Genomic DNA, 22,551 nt, shown 5'->3' on the forward strand with positions numbered 1-22,551 from the left:
AGAGTGGAAGCCCTTGCTTAAATGGAATTTTTGTGTTAAAATCAGCTGAACCTACAAAAATTTAAAGTTTTTGAATAAAATATATTTATTTTCAAACAGATTTCAATATTTTTTATTTTTTGTACAAATATTTAATATAATATAATTAAGAACATTTTATAATTCATAATTATATGATATTCTAAAAATGTTATATTACGAATTCTCTTATTATGACTTCCCTTCTAGCCAGTTTCTTCCGCCAATAGGCTACACAAATCTCTGCAACAAAAACTAAACCGGCCACAGCGTAGCATACCCCGAGCGACTTCCACAGCCATAGAAAGTCCGTGAAATTCAAGGGATTCGGCTTAAACTCAACATCATCTTTTTCAAGTGCTTTCGGTAAACCAGAAACTAGATTTGAGGTCATTTTCAAACCAGCCGCACGGTTCCAATATTCTAACAATCCGTATCTTCGAGCATCATGTATAAAGTCTCTATATGCCTTCCTAAATACTGAATTTCTCTTGAGAACAGTTCTGAGGGCAACGTTGCTAAATAAGTTCAAGCCATCGGACCTGCACAAGCGAATTTTGTTATGAGACCTCTGATGTTTTTCTAAAAATTTCCAGATATCTGTACGCATGTGATAAGCACAGCTAGAGTTTAGGGTAAAAAGTTGATGTATATACTGGCTAGTTGGAATAAATTTCGCATTTGGTATGAGCTTTTCGAAAGCTTTCCTATGCGGGCTTACTTGAAGAGAATAGAGAAATATATTATCAAATATAACATCTAGTTTACTCTCCCGCAGCTGTTCGAAAGTTTTGATTTCGGTATCCTGCGGATGCTTTGTCAGCAAAGTACTGAGATTGGCATTGAAAAAAGAGGTAAAGACCACGCCGCAAATGCACAACAGCATTGTGATCTGTTGCAGTGAAATACTGCTATATCTACTCCTATATCGCCTCAGATACATCGGAAGTCCCAACACTCCTGCAAATGCCCTCAAGTTTAAGACTAAGTTCCAGTATTGGTTACTGGGTCTGCGTCGGATAAGCGAACTCGTTACGAATTCGATGAATGTTTCTATAACTGCAAACATAAAATATGATACTAATAGGATTCTGAAGTAGTTTCTTAAGCCTGAGAAGACATCGCCTGTTCTTATTTCATTTCCGCAGGGAACTATAATAAACACATCTGAATATTCAACAATATCTGTATACTCAATATTTTGTGATAAATTCTGTGACTGCATTAAGCCTCTGATTGGTAAATCAACTATGCCTTCTTTGATAAACTCATAAATATCCGTTGAGTCTCTATACTCTGAGTTGCCTAACGGCTGCAGCAAACGCAAAGTTATGTTGTTTCTCTTGGCAAGTTCCATGATTAGTTGATCAGATGATCCACAAAGAACCTTCTCTCCAGTGCGAGGGTTGACTGACAGCATGCTACGAGGTGGAACCAAATCGGGAAAAATGAGAGCCGATTTCCCATTAAATTTAACCTTCGGAAATAATGGTCCATCGTATATACTTCCAACACGCAAAAATATTGGAGTTGGAAACGGCTGCAGACGATATGCCACGAGTGGATTATTGACTTTGGATTCGGAATGTAGAACAATGATGTTGACAAAGCTGTAATTGTTGGCCTGTTCACTGATTAAGCGTAGAAAGTCTGGAAGATAGGATGATGTAGTCCGCAGGAGAATTATGATGCGCGCGTCTCTCATCCGATCAAAGTTCTGGGCCAGGTTGGGCAACAGCAGCACATCTGCCAGCTCGGATAGGCACACCAGAGCAAGGGCCTGACTGTTGTAGAGTCCTTTCACACTGAACATGGTTCTCTCATCCATTCGCAGAGTGGCTAACCCAACTGATTTGATTTCATTTAAGGAGCAACTGAAGTCCTGCCGACGCTTCACATACACTAGAGTCTCAATAGGTCTTTCCTGGTGAGCACGCTTTATTATGCTGTGGATATAGTTGATTTCCGACTGTCCAGTGTGAACTGGGTGTTGACTGGCTGTCAGCAGGAGCAGCAGAAGTAGACCAGATATAAACGTATACATTCTGAACCAAGTTGAAGGGACGAACTGACCGCCAACTATTTCGACGATAACTTAAAAAGACAGCAGAGCAATTCATTTCAAAATTATTAAAATTGAGTCAACTCCATAATTGACAGTAGATCTCAGATTTGATGTAGTTCGATGTGACAAGTTAACGAGGAAGCCGGATAATATTGTCGTTGTTCTCTTTATAATTTAATTATTGTTAATTGCTTTTATATACTCATGCGCGTTGTATATTCGATTTGAGTAATATCTGTTCTGCTGTCATTGTCCATATGAATAAACTAAATATAAATGTCGATACTGATGCCAGGGTCTGGAAACACTTAACAGATGGAATGAAGAAACTTAACCGATGGAACTTAGAAAATATATTATATATAATAATAGAAAACAAATGTATTTATTTTAAATTGATGTATCTTCTTTGATTGAAATTAATCTCTTGTTTTTTTTTTTTTTTTTTGGTAGAAAATATGTAAAACTCACCGTATTCGTTGAATATTTTGTAGAGGCAAATATATTATTATCGATTAATATCGACAATAAAATATATTTATAAAATTGAAAGTTTCTAGCTTTTGTTAATTACCTACGAAGAACCAACCCGACCATTATACCCTGATATTCCATATTCAATGGGTTGAATGCAAATCAAAATCAAATGACTAGTATAACGTAATTTAGGTAGACTGACAATTTGTTCAGTGATATTTTATTTAAATATTGAATTTCAATGAACTTGTCACAACAATCTTAAAAATATTTGTTACTTAAAAATTAATTTAATAATTAAGACATTTAAACAACAAATTCCTCTATAATCCCATCGGTTTTTGCTCTTTTATTTTGCCAACGGGCAATACAAACTTCAGCAATCCATACAAAACCTGCCACAATGTAGCATACCCCCAATAATTTCCATAGCCATTTTAGGTCACTGAAACTAAGTGGGATGGAATTCACATCTTGTTCGGCTGAGTTTTTGTCCGAGTAGAAGGCAGTTGACATCATTTTTTGAGCAGCCTGACTTTCCCAATATTCGTCGAGGCCAAATCTGAACATATCCTTTAAGAAGTCGGTATAAGCCTTACTAAAAACGGAGTTTCGCTTGAGAACACTTTGGAATCGTGTTATTTTGAGAAACTTTAATCCTGGGGGCCTACAGAAGACAATTCGGTTATGGGACTTTTGGTAGTAATTCGCGAGATTCCATAAATAGGAAGGCGCGAGATATGCATAGCTCGAGTTGAAGGACATTACCAAGCGATTCACTTCTTTAGTTGGCAGATATTTTAAATTCGAAAAATTCTTGTCCGTATCTAATTGCATGCTGACGATTCTCTTCAAACCCCTATCGATTACAACAGGAATTCCACTCTCCCGTAATTCATGAAAGCTGCCAATCTCCCTATAGTGAGGATGCTTGGTCAACAAAGTGCTCAGGTTGGCCTCAAAGAACGTAGTGAAAACTAAACTGAAAACACTCGTGATAATAACGATCTGCTGCATTGAAATCGAGCTGAAGCTTCTCTTGGTTGTGGATCTCCCCAGAACTGCGGCAAACGTGCGTAGGTTTAGAATGAGATCAAAGTAGCCCAATTTTCGTATTCCAATTATACGAAAAGATGCAACTGCAGTTAATGCTTCAAGTAGTGAAAACAGAAAATACGCAACCAATACTATGATAAAATAAGTTCTCATGCCTCTAATTACTTCGCCGGTTCTCATTTGCTTTGCACAGGGAACCAATATTAAGAGATTCTCGTCACTTAATCCATCGTATTCCAAGTTGGCGGGCAATGATTGGATCCTGTGCACAAATGGATGTGTTGGCAAGTCAATAAGCCCTTGTTTTGTGAATTGGAGAACATCAGTAAAGTCAATCTGCCCCACCTCACTCAGAGGCATAAGCCATTGCAATCGAATGTTGTGTTTCCTGGCAAACTCCATGGTGAAAATGTCCGAGGAGCCAGCAAGCTTCTGCTCTCCAGTTCGAGGATTGGTTATCAACAAGCTTTGAGGTGCAATCAGATCGGGGAAATAAATTGCTGTTTTGTTATTAAATTTCATACAGGTTAGAGGAAATATCTCTCCAACATTCATATCCAAAACGAGCGAAAAGCTTGGGGTTGGAAATGGCTGCAGACGATATGCGACGATTGGATTATAGACTTCGGATTCAGAATGTAGAACAATGATGTTGACAAAGCTGTAATTGTTGGCCTGTTCACTGATTAAGCGTAGAAAGTCTGGAAGATAGGATGACGTAGTCCGTAGGAGAATTATGATGCGCGCGTCTCTCATCCGATCAAAGTTCTGGGCCAGGTTGGGCAACAGCAGCACATCTGCCAGCTCGGATAGGCACACCAGAGCAAGGGCCTGACTGTTGTAGAGTCCTTTCACACTGAACATGGTTCTCTCATCCATTCGCAGAGTGGCCAACCCAACTGATTTGATTTCGTTTAGGTGGCAGCAGAGGTCGTGCCGACGTTTCACATACACTAGAGTCTCAATGGGTCTTTCCTGGTGAGCACGCTTTATTATGCTGTGGATATAGTTGATTTCCGACTGTCCAGTGTGAACTGGGTGTTGACTGGCTGTCAGCAGGAGCAGCAGAAGCAGACCAGATATAAACGTATACATTCTGAACCAAGTAGAAGGGACGAACTGACCGCCAACTATTCCGACGATAACTTACAAAGTCAGCAGAGCAATTCATTTAAAAATTACTGGAATTGAGGCGAGTTTATAATTGACATGTGGACATGCAACATAATTTGAAATGCTTATCCCTGGCTGATTGACAAGATAGATAAAGTGCTGGGTGGACATTGGCTAAGTTGACAGCGAATAACAATTATTGTTGATTGCATTTTCTAATTGATTTCCGGCTTAAATTAAATAATTCCAGCAGATGTCGAGCATGTGAAATAATAAAATTATAAACCATTATTATTAAAGCTTTATTAATGTCGCGGTTTCATTTTCTGGTTATTTTTTAACAGATTTTCTTCGAATATTCTCATTGAACTCATTTAATTTGTCTAATGTCTATCAGCGAGCTGCAAGCAATTGCTAATGGATAATTGAAAGCAAGAAAAAAGAAAACTAAATTATTTGCAAAACAAATAATTAATGCGCACAGCTGGAGCTGATGCTGCTGGCCTGGTGCTGGTACGGCAGCCAATTCGTAAATACATGGAACTAATTTCATCTCTAAACAACTTGAGTTTTTATGGCCTTTTTCATTCCAAGAAGCATTTGATGTTTTGCTTGGCACGGTCCAACTAGAGAAAATATATGTATTTCGTGTGTACATTTATCTTAAAGAAGGCGTCGATTCGCCATATAAATAATGAGATTTAAGTCTTATGGACTTTTCCCTCACTCATACTCTCTCTCTCCCTCTCTCTCTCTTTGTAGAGTGCTAAGTAAATATGATATCTTGTGGTTAACATGCTTGAAGTCAATTACAAGTCGCATGCCGTGGCTTAACGATGCTAATTTGATTAATTTGCATGGCTCACCCACACACCTACACATACACACGCACACACACACACACAGAGAGACACATATTTACTGTCACACGTGGCGGATGCGTAATGTGCGTAATACGCGCGCTCAAACAGTTTATTAAACCTTAATTATCGCTTGTTATTGTTGCAGCGGCCAGTTAATTGAACGGGCACGTCCATTTCATTATGCTGATTGAGCGCGGCCTCTTTGGAGAAATGCGAGAGCTGAGCCAACTCGAAGTCCAATTATAGAATTAACCAGCTGCAAGACTGCTCTAACAAAACTTGCCAGAACATATGCGTGCTTAGTGATGTACATCTATATGTATATCTTATGTGTGCTTAATAGAAATTCCATGTTCGCATTTTTCCATCAAATTCACGCTGTTTATTTAGCCTTTTTAAGTAGCTATTTGGCTTAATTCAATGCTGACAATGACCATGTCAGAAGCACTTAATAATTGTTTCAGCCTAGCTTGGCCTCCACGCAACCGCAAATTTAATTTTGAAATCTGATTATGCGTCAGATGCACACAAAAAGATATATACACATACACACGCATATGTATGTGTGTATAGCATAAACTCGTACTATTTTCAATCTAGAAACCGCAATTTGTATTGGCTTCAGTCTGCATATTCCGGCGATAATATGAATATATGTATAAATATGTATGTATATATGAGTGTGTGTGTGTGTGTGTATGTGTGTACATATATTTTCCAATTTCCATTGCTGACAGTTGCCAAACTCGCGTACGCTAAATGTTATTTATAATAGAATTTATGCCTAGCATCCATAGCAAAGCATCCATGGACCAATGCAAATGGCAGCCTGTCGCAAGCGCTCCCGATCTCAATTTTATTTGTATTATTTTTTTTTTTTTTTTATATATTTTTTTTAAAGAGTGGCCAGCATGGACAACAACCACAACAATTCAGCAACAGCTATGCCGGCGTGGCTCTAATAAACCATTTTGTGAATATAAAAACGCTAAAAAAATAAGAAAAATAAAAAAGGAAATGGAAAATAAATGCATTGGATAACCGAGCCGAATTCTTGTGCTGTGGCAATGCTTTCATTATGGGCCACGAAATTGAATATGGCAGTGCGCAAACAATGTTTGACATTATATTAAAATGTTGTCATAAGCCGAACGGCAGGCGAGCTTCAGCCGTTTTTTTCGTGCACCAATACTCGATTTGTGTGCTCTGAGCCGTTAACATTGCACATCTCAATGGCAGTTCGTTGTTGCCTCTCTCCCTCTCTCCCGCTCTCCCTCTCTCTCTCTCTCGCTCTGGCAGATAATGACAGTGTGGCAGCGGTTGCCGGTGTTGGCTACAAAATGGCCGCTAGCGGAATATGTCAACAGCTGCTCGCACTTTCGCATGTGTTGCATAATTTTTGGCATTTCGCATTGCGCGCTGGGCAAAAACAAAAGGTTCAATGTGGAAAAGTCAATTTTAATTACAACACGCGCATTTAAATTTAAATCAACTGAGCATTGCTGTGTCTCTGCGTGTGAGTGTGTGTGTGTGCGTGTGATTTACAATGTCAGCAGGCGCTATGAACATACATATATATAATAAAAGCTTTAAATGGACTTAAATGGCTTTGAAAAGCCTTGCTATGTGTGCATGTGTATGAGTAAACAGTTCACACGGCCAACTAAACGGAAACCGCGCTATCCACACACACACACACATACATATGCACTGTGTGTTAGTGTGCCACTGCAGGCGGCTGTTGCCGCAAAGTATGCTACAGGAAATTTTCAGTTTCATGCGCCCAGCAGATTTACATTTATTGCACACACACACACACACACACACACACACGCACGCGTACACACTGTCCTTGCCACGCCCCAAAATACAAAATGTTGAGCAACACGCCCCGTGCGCCACAGCCACTGGCCAGCAAGAAAAATAGAATTGTTTATTTGCCTTCGCCTTTCTTATTTAAAACTATTTTATGTGCCGCCTGTCGCAACGTAAACTTTTTACAAAAATTGTGGCAGTGTGGCAGGGTGTGTGTGTGTGTGTGTGTGTGTGGGTGTGTGGCTAGAGGCAGTGGTCCAACATAGATAGAGCAATTGGAGTGTAAAACGTTTTCACTTCCGTGTGCTGGCACTGCCTGCTGCCGGCTGCTTGGCTGCTTGGCTGCTGTTTTCCAGCACTTTTCCTAACATGCACATAAAGTTTAGTCGATTTTCTCCAGTTCCAGTTCTCGTTCTCATTCTCGTTGTTGTTGTTGTTGCTTGTATTGTTGCTGCTGCTGTTAGCCCAAAATCCCATTTGGCATTGAATTGTGTGCACACATTGAATATTTGTAGCTAGCTTAGGAGCCCAGCTCACTCTCGCCCTATATACATATATATACAATATATGGAGCATTAATAGATATTTTGTGTGCAATAAGTTGTTTTTTTGTTGTGTGTGTTGGTGTAGCTTGTAATTGAATCGTGAATGTTGCATACTTGCAGGCGGCTACACTTGATTGCAATGCCAGCCGTTTGTGACGTGTTTATTTGCGGCCCAATTTCAACACAATTGCAACACATTCATGCCACATGCAGTGACAGTTATGTGACCAATGCGAAGCCAACACTCGAGTGCTTTGTCCATGAGTTATGGCTTTTCAAGCAGCAGCAGCAGCACCAACAGCAGATGCATCTGAAGCAGGGATAGCAAAAGGGCAGGAAAAGGGGCGAGTGTGACTGTGACTGTGACTGCGACTGTGGGGCGCATTGTGGCAGCTAGCGCTCTGCTGGCAGCGTTGACACATTTAAATCTATAACTATAACTATGACAAATGATGCGAAGCCCAGAAGGCCATTGGCTAGCCTGGCTGACCAGGCTTTAAAATACCTTCTTCAAATTAATGTCAGGCCATCAAATCAAGATGATTCTTTAATTGCCAATAAATTACTCTTTTAAAGTTAACAAATGCTGCTGTTATATTTTCTAGAATTATTTACCAATAAAACAAAGTCGTTAGCCAAAAAAGTGAATTTTTCCCCAACTAAAAAATATTCTCATATTTATTTCTTTATTTTCTGAATTCATTTAACATAAGCTCTTTCAGAAGAAGTGCAAGCTCTGTATTTATTAAACCCACATTGAGAGTATTTATTTTGGTTTCTCACACCACCATAACACCCACCTTTCTAGCCCTTTTTGCTTGCCACCTTGCCACACAAACCTCTCCAATGAGTACAAGGCTGGCCAAGCCGTAGCACACTCCCAGCAATTTCCATAGCCATTCCAAGTCCTCAAAGCTTAGGGCTGAGGGTTCCGGATTGCTTGCTGGCAGCCTTTGATCCAAAAGGGGCACCAGCATCTCTATCATTTTGCGCCCCGCCTTAACGTCCCAGTGCTGGTCCAGCCCGTAGCTGAATGCTCTAGATAAAAAGTCGCGCAACGCCTCGCGGAACACAAAGTTCTTCTTCAACTTGTAGCCAATTAATAGGCTGCCTGTCAGATTCATGGCACTGGCGCTACAAAGTACTTTACGGCTATGAGCCCTTTGATAGCTGTCCAAGAACTCCCATATATAGTTGTACGACTGCAGTGCATAGCTCGAGTTGAAAGTCAGCAATAGATTATAATATTGCTTCATTGTCACGAACTTGGCATTGGGCACCAGATTATAGAGTCCGACATTCTCGGCAGCCTTTTCGAACAGAGGCTTAAAGGTCATTTCCAAAATCACTTCCAGGCCGCTGTCTCGCAGCTGCTCAAAGTTCTGGATTTGTGTGTTGCGTGGATGCTTTATCAGCAGCGTGCTGAAGTTGGAATTGAAAAAACAGTTGAAAACCAGACTAAAGATGCACATAAACATGACTAGTTGCTGCAGTGAAACGCTCCGACGATATTTCCTCAGGTACATCGGAAGTCCCAGGACTCCAGCAAATGCCCGCAGATTAAGGACGAAGTTCCATTCTGGAGCATTGGTTCTGCGTTCGTAAATCCAGTTCGTGGCGAATACGACAAATGTTTCAACTATGGTAAACATAAAATATGTGCCCAAAAGTACTATGGAATTGGTTCTCAGGCCCGAGTAAACATCACCTATGCTTATCTCCTGGCTACAGGGAACTAACAGAAAGAATTCTGTGAATCGCGAATCAGGAGACAATTCATAATCGGCCACTTCTTCTAGCGTGAGTATTATGGGTCGTCTGGGCATATCGACTTTATCATGTAGCATTGTATAGGTTTCCAGTTTTTCAATTTCAGCCAACTGGTTCAAAGGCCGAGCTAACTGTAAACTTATGTTGTACTTATGTGCAAACTCTTTCAGCATCACATCCGTGGAGCCAAACAGTTTCAGCTCCCCTGTGCGCCGGTCTCTAGACAAGAGACTACGCGGTGGAAACAGGTCGGGTGATATCAAAGCCGATTTCCTATGGAAATCGGTCCAGACCGTGGGAAATATATGCTCATCGCTTAAATTTGTAATCTTGATGAAACTGGGATTCGGAAATGGCTGCATGCGATAGACAGTAGACGTATCATTCTCTTCAGATAAAGTTGAGTGCAGCACGATTAGATTGACGAAGATGTTACTATCTGCCTGCCTGCCAATCAAGCGAAGGATCTTCTCTAGATTCCCTTCATCCAAGCCGTGTAGTAAGACTGCAATACGAGACTCTCTCATTCCATTCAAGTTCTTGGCCAGTGTTGATAGCAGCCTGGAGTCTGCAACATCGGGCATACAAAGCAGAGCAAGTGCCTCGCTGTTGTAGTGCTCTATGACGTTCATCTGAGTCGAGGCGTCCAAGAGTACAGTGGGGATTCCAATTGAATTAAAATCATTTAAGATGCAATCACTATCCGTTTGCTTTTTAATTGCCAACAGTGTCTCGATGGGTCTTTCCTCGTGAACTCTCTTAAGAACATTGCTTAGGAAAGATCTCTGCTGCTCATGCATACGATACAATCCGGGAATCGGATTGGGCAGCAAGAGAAATATAATTATAAGCAGAGCACGAGTATATGATGATAGCCACAACATTGTTAGGCAAGAAAAAAATATCAACTGAGCGAACTCTTGCTTTGCAATATGAGAACAAGTTTTACTTGTTCAGTACAATTTCATAATTGCGATGACATTTTGACATCCTCAAATGCCAATGGATATGTCAGATAGCGTCAAACGTCGAACCAAATGCAGGACTACTTATGCACTTAAAAGAATTAAACTGCTTTGCTCGCATCGCATTTAATATGTATTAGATGTATGCATATATATATGCATATGTATATGTATTTAACAATGTGATTATACATATATCTATATCCATGTTCACTTAGATATATGCACAATAATTTGCAGACTATTTTCTATTTTAGTTTTTAGTATTAATTTTTACTCATATGCATTATACCGCCAAACCCTTGAAAATGGGGATAGTCAATTAAAGCGCTCATATTTGAATCATTCTTGATCGCTTACTAGAGTCATCCAATCCATTTCCATTTCCTATTAGTAAATAAATGTAATTACATTTTCTTCCAATAAAAAAATTAAATAATCATAATTTCTTGCTAAGTACAAGGATACATATATTTATTAATAAACAGGAACAGTGCTCGAGTTTAATGTGAACAAGTTTAGGATATTAAATATTACAAGCAGGTCATATAAATAGAACATGATTATTTTAAGGTATTTGTGTTCATTTTATATATCGACAAGAGCCTACACTTCTATAATCTCTACCACTCTAGCTCGCTTTCTTTGCCATCTTGCTACAGTAACTTCTCCAACAAGAATCAAACATGCCAAAGTGTGGCATATACCTAGCAATTTCCATAACCAAAACAAGTCTTCAAAGCGTAAAGCTGAGCGTTCGTGATTGTTTGTCGGAAATCTGGGATCTTGAAATGGTTGCATCGTTTCCATCAATTTCAGCATAGCCATGGAATCCCAGTACTGGTCCAATCCGTAGCTCAAAGCTCTAGATATATAATCACTTAGAGCCTGTCGATATATCGAGTTTTTCTTCAACATAAATCCCAACGGTATTTCTCCCGTGATATTCAAATCATTCCATTTACAGAGTACATTCATTCTATGTGACTTTTGATAGTACACTATGATTTCCCATATATACTGATATGCTTGTAGGGCATATCGAGGATCTAGACTCAAAAGCAATTGCTCCAATTCGGCAGTTTCTACAAAATTCACATTGGATATAAGTTTTTCGGAACCTACACCGCTGACTTTGGGCTCTAAGCCAATTTTAAAGGTGTTATCTAGTAGTACCTCTAGGCCACTATCCCGCAACTCATCAAAATTCGTGATTTCTTTATGGTGAGGATGCTTTGTCAGCAGAGTACTGAGATTGGCGTTGAAAAACGCGGTAAAGATCAAGCCGCAAAAGCACATGAGCATTATGATCTGCTGCAAGGAAATGCTTGTTCTATATCTTCTACGGGGCATCGGTAGTCCCAGAATTCCCGCGAATGCTCGCAGATTAAGCACAAATCTCAAGTATGAGACATTTGCTCTGCGCTGATAAATCCAATTTGTTGCGTATATGATAAGGTTCTCCATTACTTCAAACAGAAAATAGGAGCACAGGATTACTATGAAGTAGGTGCGTAGGCCTAGGTATACGTGCCCAACACTCATTTGCTGACTGCATGGAACTATTAAAAAAAATGTTGTGGATTTGGAAATGCTGACATATTCAAAATCTTGCAGATTTTCCATAATGTAAATGGATGGCCTGGTGGGTAAATCAATCTGACCTTCTCGAGTCACAGTCTCCATTGCTTTAGTAATTCTCAACTCACTGACTGGATTCAACAATTTCAACTTTATATTGTGTTTATGTGCGAATTGTTTCAAAAATTCCTTCGAGGAGCCCTGTAACACTTTTTTACCCGTGCGTCGGTCCACAGTCATAAAACTAGCTGGAGTACGCAGCCCGTGCAATATAACAGCCGGTTTTCTGTGGAAATCTGTCCAGAACTTGAGGAAAATTTCTTCATCCCTAAAGTTTGTAATCCGCGTAAAAGTTGGACTCGGAAAGGGATGCATGCGGTAGACAATAGACGAATTTCTCGATTCAGTTGAAGTTGAGTGTAGTACGACTAGATTCACAAATTGTTTGCTTGTTGCTTGCTCAGATATGAGTCTTAGAAATTCGCCTAGACTCGAGTCGGGGCTGTGCAATAGCACAACAATTCGCGAATGTCTCATTAAATCAAGGTTCTGGGCCAGTGCAGACAGCGAGAGGACGTCGGCGATTTCGGACACACAAAGCACAGATAGTGCTTGGCTATTGTAGAACTTCTTGACGTACATCCTGCTCGAGCCGTCCAGGAGTAGAGTGGGTATTCCAATGGGCCTTAAGTCATCCAAGGCGCAGTCGTCATTCGTGCGGTGTTTTCTGGCCAACAATGTTTGGATGGGCTTCTGTTTGTGAGCTTGCTGTATGAAATCGTTTAGAAGAGAGCTGCCACGCCCCAAAACTGGAAGATGTGAGAGAATCCCAACGGGCAGCTGGATAACTATTAGCAGAAACAAAGCACGACTATACGATGAGAAGCACAACATTGTGCGGCGAGTATGCTAACAGAACTGAACCAGCTCTGGCTTCGTCCCGTTTCAATTGTAGGACATAACAGTAAAGCGTCAAGTGTCGACGGATTCGTTAGATAGTGTCAAATGCTTGAGCAGGTTAAAGCATTTAGCTGGAATTGGCTGCTTAACATTTGATATTTTAATCAAGCAATTCTACTTATACCCATGTACATTTAGTATATTGATATTGCTTATATATTATTATATATGTATTAAATACTTAAATGTAAAAAATCTTGAGTTTGTAAAGAAAGGAATTAGTATGCATATTTACCTATATGATTAAAGAAAATAAATGAATGTTTAATAATACCTTTAGAAGACAAACATAAGCAAGTCGAATGTAATCCAAGATCCGCATATTATCATATATTATTCGCTCTGCATCTGTAACGCTTGAAGTCATATTTGAATGTATGTAAATGAAATGCAGTTTTTTTATATTGAATAAATCTCTTGGTAATATGATTATTGAACTTGATTTTCTCTTCAATTGATGTGAGTCGAACTAGTCAGCATTAATAGAGTAATTTAAAGCTATACAATATAAGGAATTCACATATTATATACATCAAGTACTACTGCATGACCTTTTATTCGTGTACAACTAAAGGCAGTCATAAAAGTCTCCGCCTTTGAAAGCGTATAAAAGGCTCACAGCTAAATGAAATAAAATGCAATAACAACTTAACACCTTTCGGGCAGCCAAGTGGTGTGGGGTATAAAGAAAGGGTTCCAGAAGTGAAAGAAGCAGAAAAAGACATAGAGCGAGAGAGTGAGAGAGAGAGAGGGAGACAGAGGAGGGGTGAGTGAGAGGGCGCAACTATTTGCCGCACATACAAATGCGCAGGCAATACCAAAAGCAAACCGTAAGCGCAGACTAAGCCGATTATAGCTGGAGCAGAAAGTGAGTGAGAGAGAGAGAGAGTGTGAGAGAGAGAGGTGGTAGATGTTGGGTCGTAGTTAGAGAGTAGCTGGTCAGAGGATAACTGACTGTCTGGCAGGAAGTGCGTGGCAGGCAGAAAACGCAGAAGCAGCAATGGCAATGAATTATCGCACTAGCTGCGCCCGTCGACGAGACGCAACGTGTTGTAAAAAATGTAGTACTATTAATTTTCCTGCATATCTTACAGTATCTTCATAAACAGACACGCACACCCGCACACCCACACACACACACATAGACAGGCAGGCAGCCAGCCAGCCCCCCGTCAGAGTGTGCGAGTGTCTCTGCAAATGCTTTGGCATTGGCTTAGTGCTAAGAGATTTCTAATTCAGTTGAGCAGAAATAAATTACTTACCGTAATTGTTTACCATATAAAACTGTAGCCAAGGCGTTGAGCGTAAATCGAGACAGTTGTTTGTCGTTTCTTCTTCTTGTTCTAGCTGCTGCTGTTGCAGTTGTTGCTGTTGTTGTTGTTGCATTTGTTGTTGTCTGTGCAGCTCTTATAGCTTTTTGAGAAATTCGGGTTTTGCCAGCTGTCACATAGCAAAAAGGATTTCACACATTTTCCCTTGATCCGTCCCCACACAAACCTTAACTGTTAAATTTAAATATATGTGTGTATATGTGTGTCTTCTTTTTATAAATTTATTTACTTGTTTGCTATTAATTTATCTACTGCACACTTATAGTTGACACGAGCAAATTATTGCCATTTAATTTTGTGCTTTATGTCGGACATAAATAATTGCGCAAAGGCAGGCAAAAATTGTACGTCGATTACAGTTTTTAATTATTTTTTAATGAAGTACAAGCAACAATGAGTGCAAATAAAAATAAATACAAAATACATACATATATAGCAAATGCATTTCATTGTGATGTTTTAACAGCGAACTCTTCGCACTATGCGATTATTTATGCGTATCGCTAGTACAATTTATTGCGTGTGTAATGCACATTAAAGTGCGGCAGCGTCACTCGGATATACATGGCTTAAACTGTCCAATTAGTTAATAACATACTTAATAAATCGCTCAGCAATTGAAAACGATGCTCATTGAATCTGAATGGCAGCAGCAGGAGCAGCAGCAGGAGCAGCAATACAATTAATACAATAGTTTCTTATAGAGGAGCACAGGTGCATATGCTTTATATAAATGTATTCGATATTCAATTATTATTCATTTTGCCAGTGCTTCAATAGCTAGTTTCTAGCCACAATTTACTCTGGTATTAGCCATAATGGACACGATTTTGCTAAGCTGTGGAGCCCAGGCTTACCCAGAAATGGAAATTTGGTTTATATTGAGGTGGTTGAAATATATGAATGTATATAACATGCAGAAGAAGGCGTAACCGATTTTACTGAGTATAATGAATGCAGAATATGAATACAAATTGTACGTATATATTGGGTAATGCCAGATACCATTAACAGGACACGCCATGCTATGTTATTAACAGCATTATGTTAACTAACTAATAACATAACTAGTTCTACTGGTTTTCGGTACGTAGTACTTGCCTCTCCTGGTATTGGCACTCTATATCATACAACTAAAGGAAAAATAGAGCCATCTTCCTACATATAAAGACAAGGAACTTACAAGCCGGTCATTTATTTATCATGGACGGCACTACTCCAACAGGGATCAACATCTCTGTATGTGAACTATGCATCACGGAACCTTGGCAAAATAGGTTCTTTACATAATGATTCCTGATTTCATATGTGATACAAATATTGTGTGTATTGACATGATGCTTATTGGCAAGGTATTTCATAGTTAGATTTCTTAATCTTAAATTCTCATACTTGTCGATGAATAAGCTACAATTAAAGAAATAACGATTCACTGAACTTGAATACTTAATGGTATTTAGTTTAACTGTTCCATCAATATATAATACAAGCAAAGCAATTAATAGAGTATATTAAATTTCGATCAACTGCCTTGATGTATGAATATGGCCCAACTGTCATTTGAGATTAGGGCAAAATATAAAAATTATTTTCATTTAACATAAATCGAGTGTTTCTTAGGTCATAAAGATGCATTGCGCACTTCCCAGTTCTCCATCAAACTGCAACAAAATTAAACATTTCGAGTGCTACTTGAAATGAATTTCATGAACTCTTTTAACTAATTAACACGTATGAGAGTAATTCTCGTTACATAAGTTGCATAAGTGACTCAGAACGAACAAGCGGCAAGTATGTATATGGTCTTAGAGAAAGGAATATACGTAGAATATACGAATATAGGTATATGAGTCGCTGCACGTAGTCTTAATTTCTATTTAAAATACATTGCAGCTAATTGAGTTACGCTCGGGCAGCAGCAATATCTTTGCTCAGGTCTCGATGCAGTGCTACGGGTGCCGTTGACCCCGTTAAAAGTCCGAAAATCACGCATTAGCTGCCAGTTTGCACTTAAAGTAATAAATTTATTCAAATATATGGGCGTAAGACGCACACGTATGCGAATGGGCTGCGCTTTAAAGTACAATTTATATGAACTTCATTTTATGCTGGCTGCCACGCAGTCGTGGCATAACTCATACGCACCGTGTGCAACCGCAGCGGTACTCGGACTCCGGCAGCAGCAGTCACGGCGCGTGTCGGCAGCGCCAGCGCCAGCGCCAGCTTTCCAACAGGCATATCAGTGCCGAAAGAAAGAAAGGCAGGCTGGTGGGTCGTCGTTGGGGCTGCTGCTCCACGGTCCAAATGGCAGTCAAGAGAATTTTAAATTACGCTTTTGAGTGGCGAGGCGAGTGCAGTCGATGCCGAAATGCAACGGCAGCTGCAGCTGCAACTGCAGTTCGAGTTCCAGTTGCAATGGCTTTTTATCATGCATTTAATTGCAAATGAAGCAGCAGCAGCAGCAGCAACAACAACAACAAGACTCAGCTACATCTACGGCAATTGCGTGCTGCAGCACTCAACTCCAAATCTCAGCTGCCGCCGCTTGTGGCAACTGTAAATGACGTTTAATCAAAGTTGTTGAAATTGATAGCATTGTTTGTGTGCACGTGTGAGTGCGTGTGTGTGTGTGCGTGAGTGTGTGTGTGTGTGCTGCATTTTAAAGTGCGCGAAATGTGTTAATTAAAGTGTTCATGTCCTCTCTCTACTGATCTCATTAGAAATAATTATATTGCCATTCGCGAACTGAAATGCCATAAATAAAGAAATAAGCAAACGCTGTAAGTGCAACAGCTCGTGCATTAGAAAAAGCTGCAAGGCAAAAGGTAAAACCCTGTCCGTGTCTCTGCCTGTGGCTCCAACTGTGGCTCTAGCTGTGGCTGTGGCTGCGACGGTGTCTGTGGCAACTTAGTTGTGGCAGGCAATAAAATAAAGTCTTAGCTCCCAGTTCAGAGAGCTTGCCACATTTAATTTGTTGCGCAACAAATTAGCATTCATTTTCATTACGACTTTAACATTGCATTGTTCCAGCGCTTCTTTTTAGCCGTACTTTACTTCATTTTAATTAGGACAACAAAATGTAGAAATGCTCAAAATGTAAAATGCATTTAAATATTTTATCAAACTGTGGTTCTCTAAATTTAGATAAACTTAAATTTTATTATTATAGTCGCATTCAAGTATTATAATATTTTAATATATTTTTACATATTCTTAGATTTTTTTAAATGTTTGTAATGCTTGCCTCTTGCACGCCTTTCAATTCAACTCATTTTTGTTGCATACTTTTCGGCGCTAATTTAAACAAAATGTGATGCTAATGAACGAGCTTTTATTGCACAATTTTAGAATGCATTTATACAATTTGTATACAAGTAAAATACAATAAATTTATTGCTTATATTTTTGCTTTGCTAGATTTAGCTCGTTTTCAATTATTGCGCGTGTAGAAAGAATCGCTGGCGCGTCGCTGTGGACTACGGTCAGCATTAGCATTTTCATAATGATGTCGCTGTTGATCATAATCATTGTCGTCGGCATCAGCATCATCATCATCATCATCATTGGTTTGCCTGTAGCGCGCATTATCCGAGTAAGAGCTCACGCCCGACTGAGCGCCCAACGAAGCTGAAGATGAGTAACGTTTGTTGCCAGCTGCATGCGAATACGACTGCGGATGCGGATGTGGGTGCGGATGTGGGTGCGGATGCGGTTGCGGATGTAAATGTGGACGAGAATGCACGCTGCCAGAGGACCAAGCATAGTCCATGTAATGATGCCGATGTCGCTCCCTTTCTGGATAATAGTGATGCTGATAATAGTCAAAGTCCGAGTCCGAGTCCGGGTACGAATCAGAGTTGGAATTCGAATTGCTGTAGGAATTAGCGTTGGCGTGGGAGTGCGAGGGGGAGGGGTAGTCGGGCCGCAGCGACTGGTCAATGTGTGTGCGATTTGGATAGAAATCAGCGGCGGATGAGGGCGTGCGATGTCCGTTATTATAATCAGCATCATCGTGATATGGTTGTTGCTGCTGATGATAATGTTGTTGCTGTTGTTGATGCGATTGCTGATACGAATGGGTATGCGAAGCTGGCTTATTAGTCACCAGACCACTACTATATGGCGTATGCAGCGTCCCAGCTGGCGTAACAATGACTGGTAACACGGCGGAACTGGATGCCGGCACCAGTGCCGCTTGCTGTTGCTGCTGGTGCTGCTGCTGGTGCTGCCAAGATGACGCCGACTCTGATGCTGTTGTGGATGCCGGCGATGAGGTTTGTTCGCGTGAGTTCATTTCAGCTAATTTATTGAAGCGATTGCGACTGCCGACCGATGTGAGCACCATCACGGTGGGGTTGATATCCGAGATGTGCTCCTTGATGCAGCTCTGCAGCATATTCACGAAAAAGAAGAACGAGAGCAACGTCAGCGCCGACATTACAGAGCTGCCGCTCTTTTTCTTCTTTGTGGGCGGCGTGGTGGGCGGTGATTTGGGCGCATGGTATTGAGGCGGATACGGTGGGTGCGGTGGATGCTGCGGGTGTGGTGGAGGATGCGCGGGCGCACTGCCACCGCTCGGATGGTAAGAGGAGTAGCTGCCCGAGGGGGGCGTTTGTTGCACCTCATACTCCACCGATGGCTCCATGCTGTTTAATATAAAGTTGCATTAGCACCACGCGACGCAAAGGGGCACGTGGATTACTTACCCATAGCCCGAGTGGCCGTTGCCTGTGCTGGCATAAGCACCGTTGTGGTTGCTCGCAGCGGCCAGCAATGGTCGTCCATAATGCAGATAGGGATTCGAATAGAGCTGTTGCTGTTGCTGTTGGTGGTGCTGGTGGTGCCAGGGGTAATGGGCGCGCTGTGTATCACTGCAAGAATTCAAATCACTGCCTGAGTTTGGGTAAGTGCAACAAATTGCGAGTCAACATAAACAAACAGCACTCAAACACACACACACACACACGCGCACACACACACACGCACGCCGGCCAGGTAAGGCGGATATCATTTGCTTTGTTGTGTCACAGCGAACGCCGCATAAATTTCGTGCTGTCATTTTGCTTACGCATAATTATTTCCGGAAATGGCTGACAACAGCGGATGTTGTTGCTGTTGCTGCTGCTGCGGCGGCTGCTGCTGTTGCTCCACTGCCGCCGCCAGCTGCTGATATTGCATATTCCCAAAGGACATTTGATGTTTGATTTGGCAATTTTATTGCTAATTGATTTCCGTCAGTCGCCACGGACTCCGCTGCCAGCCCGTCACAAACTGAGCCGCTCCAAAGTCAAAGTCAAATGCCTGAAGCAACCGCAACGAACGGAGCAGCTGCCTAGGCGAACTGCTGGAGCGCGTTGCTCACTTACTTAATGGCAAAACATTGGCAATGCTTGTCATTGTCAGCTGTTAAAAGCGACGCTCTGCACCGCCCAGCAACCACCTGCAGCACCTACAATCCACACCTGCCTGCAGCACCGGCCGACTGACAATTGCCTGCAAAGTGTTTTGCGGCAAGTGCGGGGCGACCAACTGACACACACCTGAACTGGAGCATTGCATGCGCTGCACATTTTGGCCACAGCCAGACAATTAGTGCACGACAAAAGCAGCCGTCCCCCCCCCCCCCCCCCCCCCCCCCCCACACACACACACATCCGCCCACTTTTGGCCCGCCAGCCCTGCCCCAGTCAGTGGCTGTCAGTGTTAATGACGCTGCTGCTGCCGCTGCTGCCGCCGGTTTATTGCATTAAAAGCGCTATGCAACGTTATGCATCAGAAATTGTCATAATTGTGACATGTCTGGGCGTGCGTGCGGCCCATGTTGCGGTTGCCACTGCTAAAGTAGTGGGTGTGGCAAAGCCGACGATGCTGTTGTGGTTGCACTCTCTATCTATGCATGTGTGTGTGTGTGTGTGAATATGTGTTTGCATCTGTGTTTGTCTTTGTGTGCGTGTGCGGCTTTTTCATATGGCTCGAAGATTTATGAAGTCGGCTAATAGTTTTCACTGGCAGCAGCGATTTTTGTCTTAGATCAACAGGAAAACATTAGACTGCAATAACAAATATTTAACATTTCCGCAGCAGCCAGCGGCAAGTCGAAGGGCACATACAATAAATTGTCAAATTTCTGCACTGCAACTTGCCGCCGCGTTGCGTTGCCCCGTTGCCCTTTGTTACGCTTTGATTTGTCGCCCTCGACCTCGTTCCCGTCTCAGCCCCTTGCCAGGAAATGGAAAAGCAACGGAGAAGAAAGAAAAAAACTACAAGCAAACAAAAAAATATGAAAATGAAAAAGCAAGTAACAAAAGTAAGAGTGAATTAAGTGAGGAAACAAGAATAGACTAGAAGATACTCTCTAATAAACTGAGTGAGCATTGCTTAAAGATAGGGGCAATAATCTGTAAGTTTTAGACAGTTATAGGCATGAATTTGAATGGAATATTATATGAATATGCTATATGAGTTCTTTATAATTCTGTCTTACTGCTACTAAAACTTAGTCATATATTAGTATAAGAAATACAAGAGCCTCAACTACATACAATATGATGCTTAGATTTAGTCTTGATTCTTTTGTTGATAAACATAGCAAAGAAAAGGCTTCCTTTCCATATCATATATATTTCTCTACCAATGCTATGCTCTATGCTTAACAAACAACAGCTGATGATGATGATATCTTAAGTTTGATATTAGATGATGATTAGAGCTAGTCTTAACTCTCTTGTTGATAAACATAGCAAAAAAATATATTTCATTCTATATCTCATATCATTCTATATCAAAATATTTTCCTTCTGATATCCATATAAGTTAACCCAACTACAGAATGTCTTGAGCTTGATACTAAAGACTCTTGATTCTCTTGTTGATAAACATAACAAAAAAATGTCTTTCATTCTATATCAAATACTGCTCTACATCCATATATATATTCTCTCTATTTTTACTATATAACATTTGATATTCACCTGAATTCTCCCAACTCCTTTATACCCCAAGCTCACGTACCTCACATTATTAAAGGGTATTCAAAGTAGGAAAAAAAAGAACTATTGCGACAGTTTTTCTCGAAGTGCTCGAACAAAAAATGGAAGCAAAAAGTGCAAAGCAAATCAGAAACTCAAATGCTGGGAAGGGAAGACAAAACTAGCTTAAAGCAAATCGACGGCATGGATGCCGCGAACGGGGGTGTGGCCCGGGCCGAAGACTCTTTATTTTTTTTGCAGCAATTGTGCGACTGGTGGCAGCTTTGTTGCTGGCGCCATTGTCAACATATTTCAAGCCGCCAGAGACTCAATAATAATAAGCTGTGAATCCTGGCTACATATTGTAGTTTTTGGCCAAATACAGAGCACATTTTTATAAGCTCTTATGGCTCGATGGCCCCCAATTGGTCAGCGGCCCGACCAGAATTTAATGACTGGAAAATGAGCCATTTAAGCTGAGTGCCAGTGCCAGTGCCAGTGGCAGTGCCAACTTTTGTGGCCCAAGCCCCGAAGACGAACGTGCCCAGCGAGCGATTCGATATTTATGGCTGTCTGTGCCCAGTCTCTGATTGTAACTGTCTGTGGCTGCATCTGTATCTGTATCTGTATCTGTGTATCTGTGTGTGTGTCTGTGCCCGCCCCTGCACTGAGTGCTGTGATTAACACGTAGACATTTTAAATTATATAACATGCCTCGGCCTAGCTGGCCATTGGCCGCATCAATTAACGCATATGAACGGCGCAAAATATTGCAGCACGCGCTTAGTTGGCAACACATGTGTGTGTGTGTGTGTGTGTATGTGTGTGTGTGTGTGGGTGTGTGTGGTACATAAATCTTTTGGGTACATTAAGCACAAAGTTTTCGGGCAGCATTGAAACAAAAATAAAAACTCGTTAGCACAGCGCGCCGCTGAGGGGGAGTCTTGGGTCGTGCCACTGCCTTGGACTCGACTTGGCTACGTGCTTGGACTAGCTGGACTAGCGCCACTCCTCGCTGGCCTCG

At 41.1% G+C, this 22,551-nt stretch overlaps 3 protein-coding genes across 3 annotated transcripts; all 3 read right to left on the minus strand.

Annotated features, from left to right (window-relative positions):
- Positions 1-7,927: 7,927 nt before the first annotated feature.
- Positions 7,928-10,354, minus strand: LOC115564240 (uncharacterized). The gene is made up of 2 exons (XM_030388337.2): positions 8,792-10,354; positions 7,928-7,951 (listed from the first exon to the last, which is right to left on the minus strand). Exons 1-2 carry the CDS (start codon positions 10,352-10,354, stop codon positions 7,928-7,930), a joined length of 1,587 nt encoding a protein of 528 aa, XP_030244197.2.
- Positions 10,355-11,423: 1,069 nt separating this feature from the next.
- Positions 11,424-13,072, minus strand: LOC149092130 (uncharacterized). Its single transcript, XM_089256603.1, has 3 exons — positions 12,487-13,072; positions 11,813-12,156; positions 11,424-11,552 (listed from the first exon to the last, which is right to left on the minus strand). The coding sequence occupies exons 1-3, from the start codon at positions 12,908-12,910 to the stop codon at positions 11,424-11,426; spliced, it is 897 nt and encodes a 298-aa protein (XP_089112729.1). The 5' UTR covers positions 12,911-13,072.
- A 4,815-nt stretch (positions 13,073-17,887) lies between these two features.
- On the minus strand, positions 17,888-20,073 carry LOC115564242 (uncharacterized). The gene is made up of 3 exons (XM_089265622.1): positions 19,628-20,073; positions 19,266-19,430; positions 17,888-19,205 (listed from the first exon to the last, which is right to left on the minus strand). The coding sequence occupies exons 1-3, from the start codon at positions 19,750-19,752 to the stop codon at positions 17,990-17,992; spliced, it is 1,506 nt and encodes a 501-aa protein (XP_089121748.1). The 5' UTR covers positions 19,753-20,073; the 3' UTR covers positions 17,888-17,989.
- Positions 20,074-22,551: the final 2,478 nt, after the last annotated feature.

The sequence above is a fragment of the Drosophila navojoa genome, chromosome 2 (assembly GCF_054131105.1).
Source record: "Drosophila navojoa isolate 15081-1374.11 chromosome 2, UAZ_NAV_1.0, whole genome shotgun sequence".
In the NCBI taxonomy this organism is placed as follows: Eukaryota; Metazoa; Arthropoda; class Insecta; order Diptera; family Drosophilidae; genus Drosophila; species Drosophila navojoa.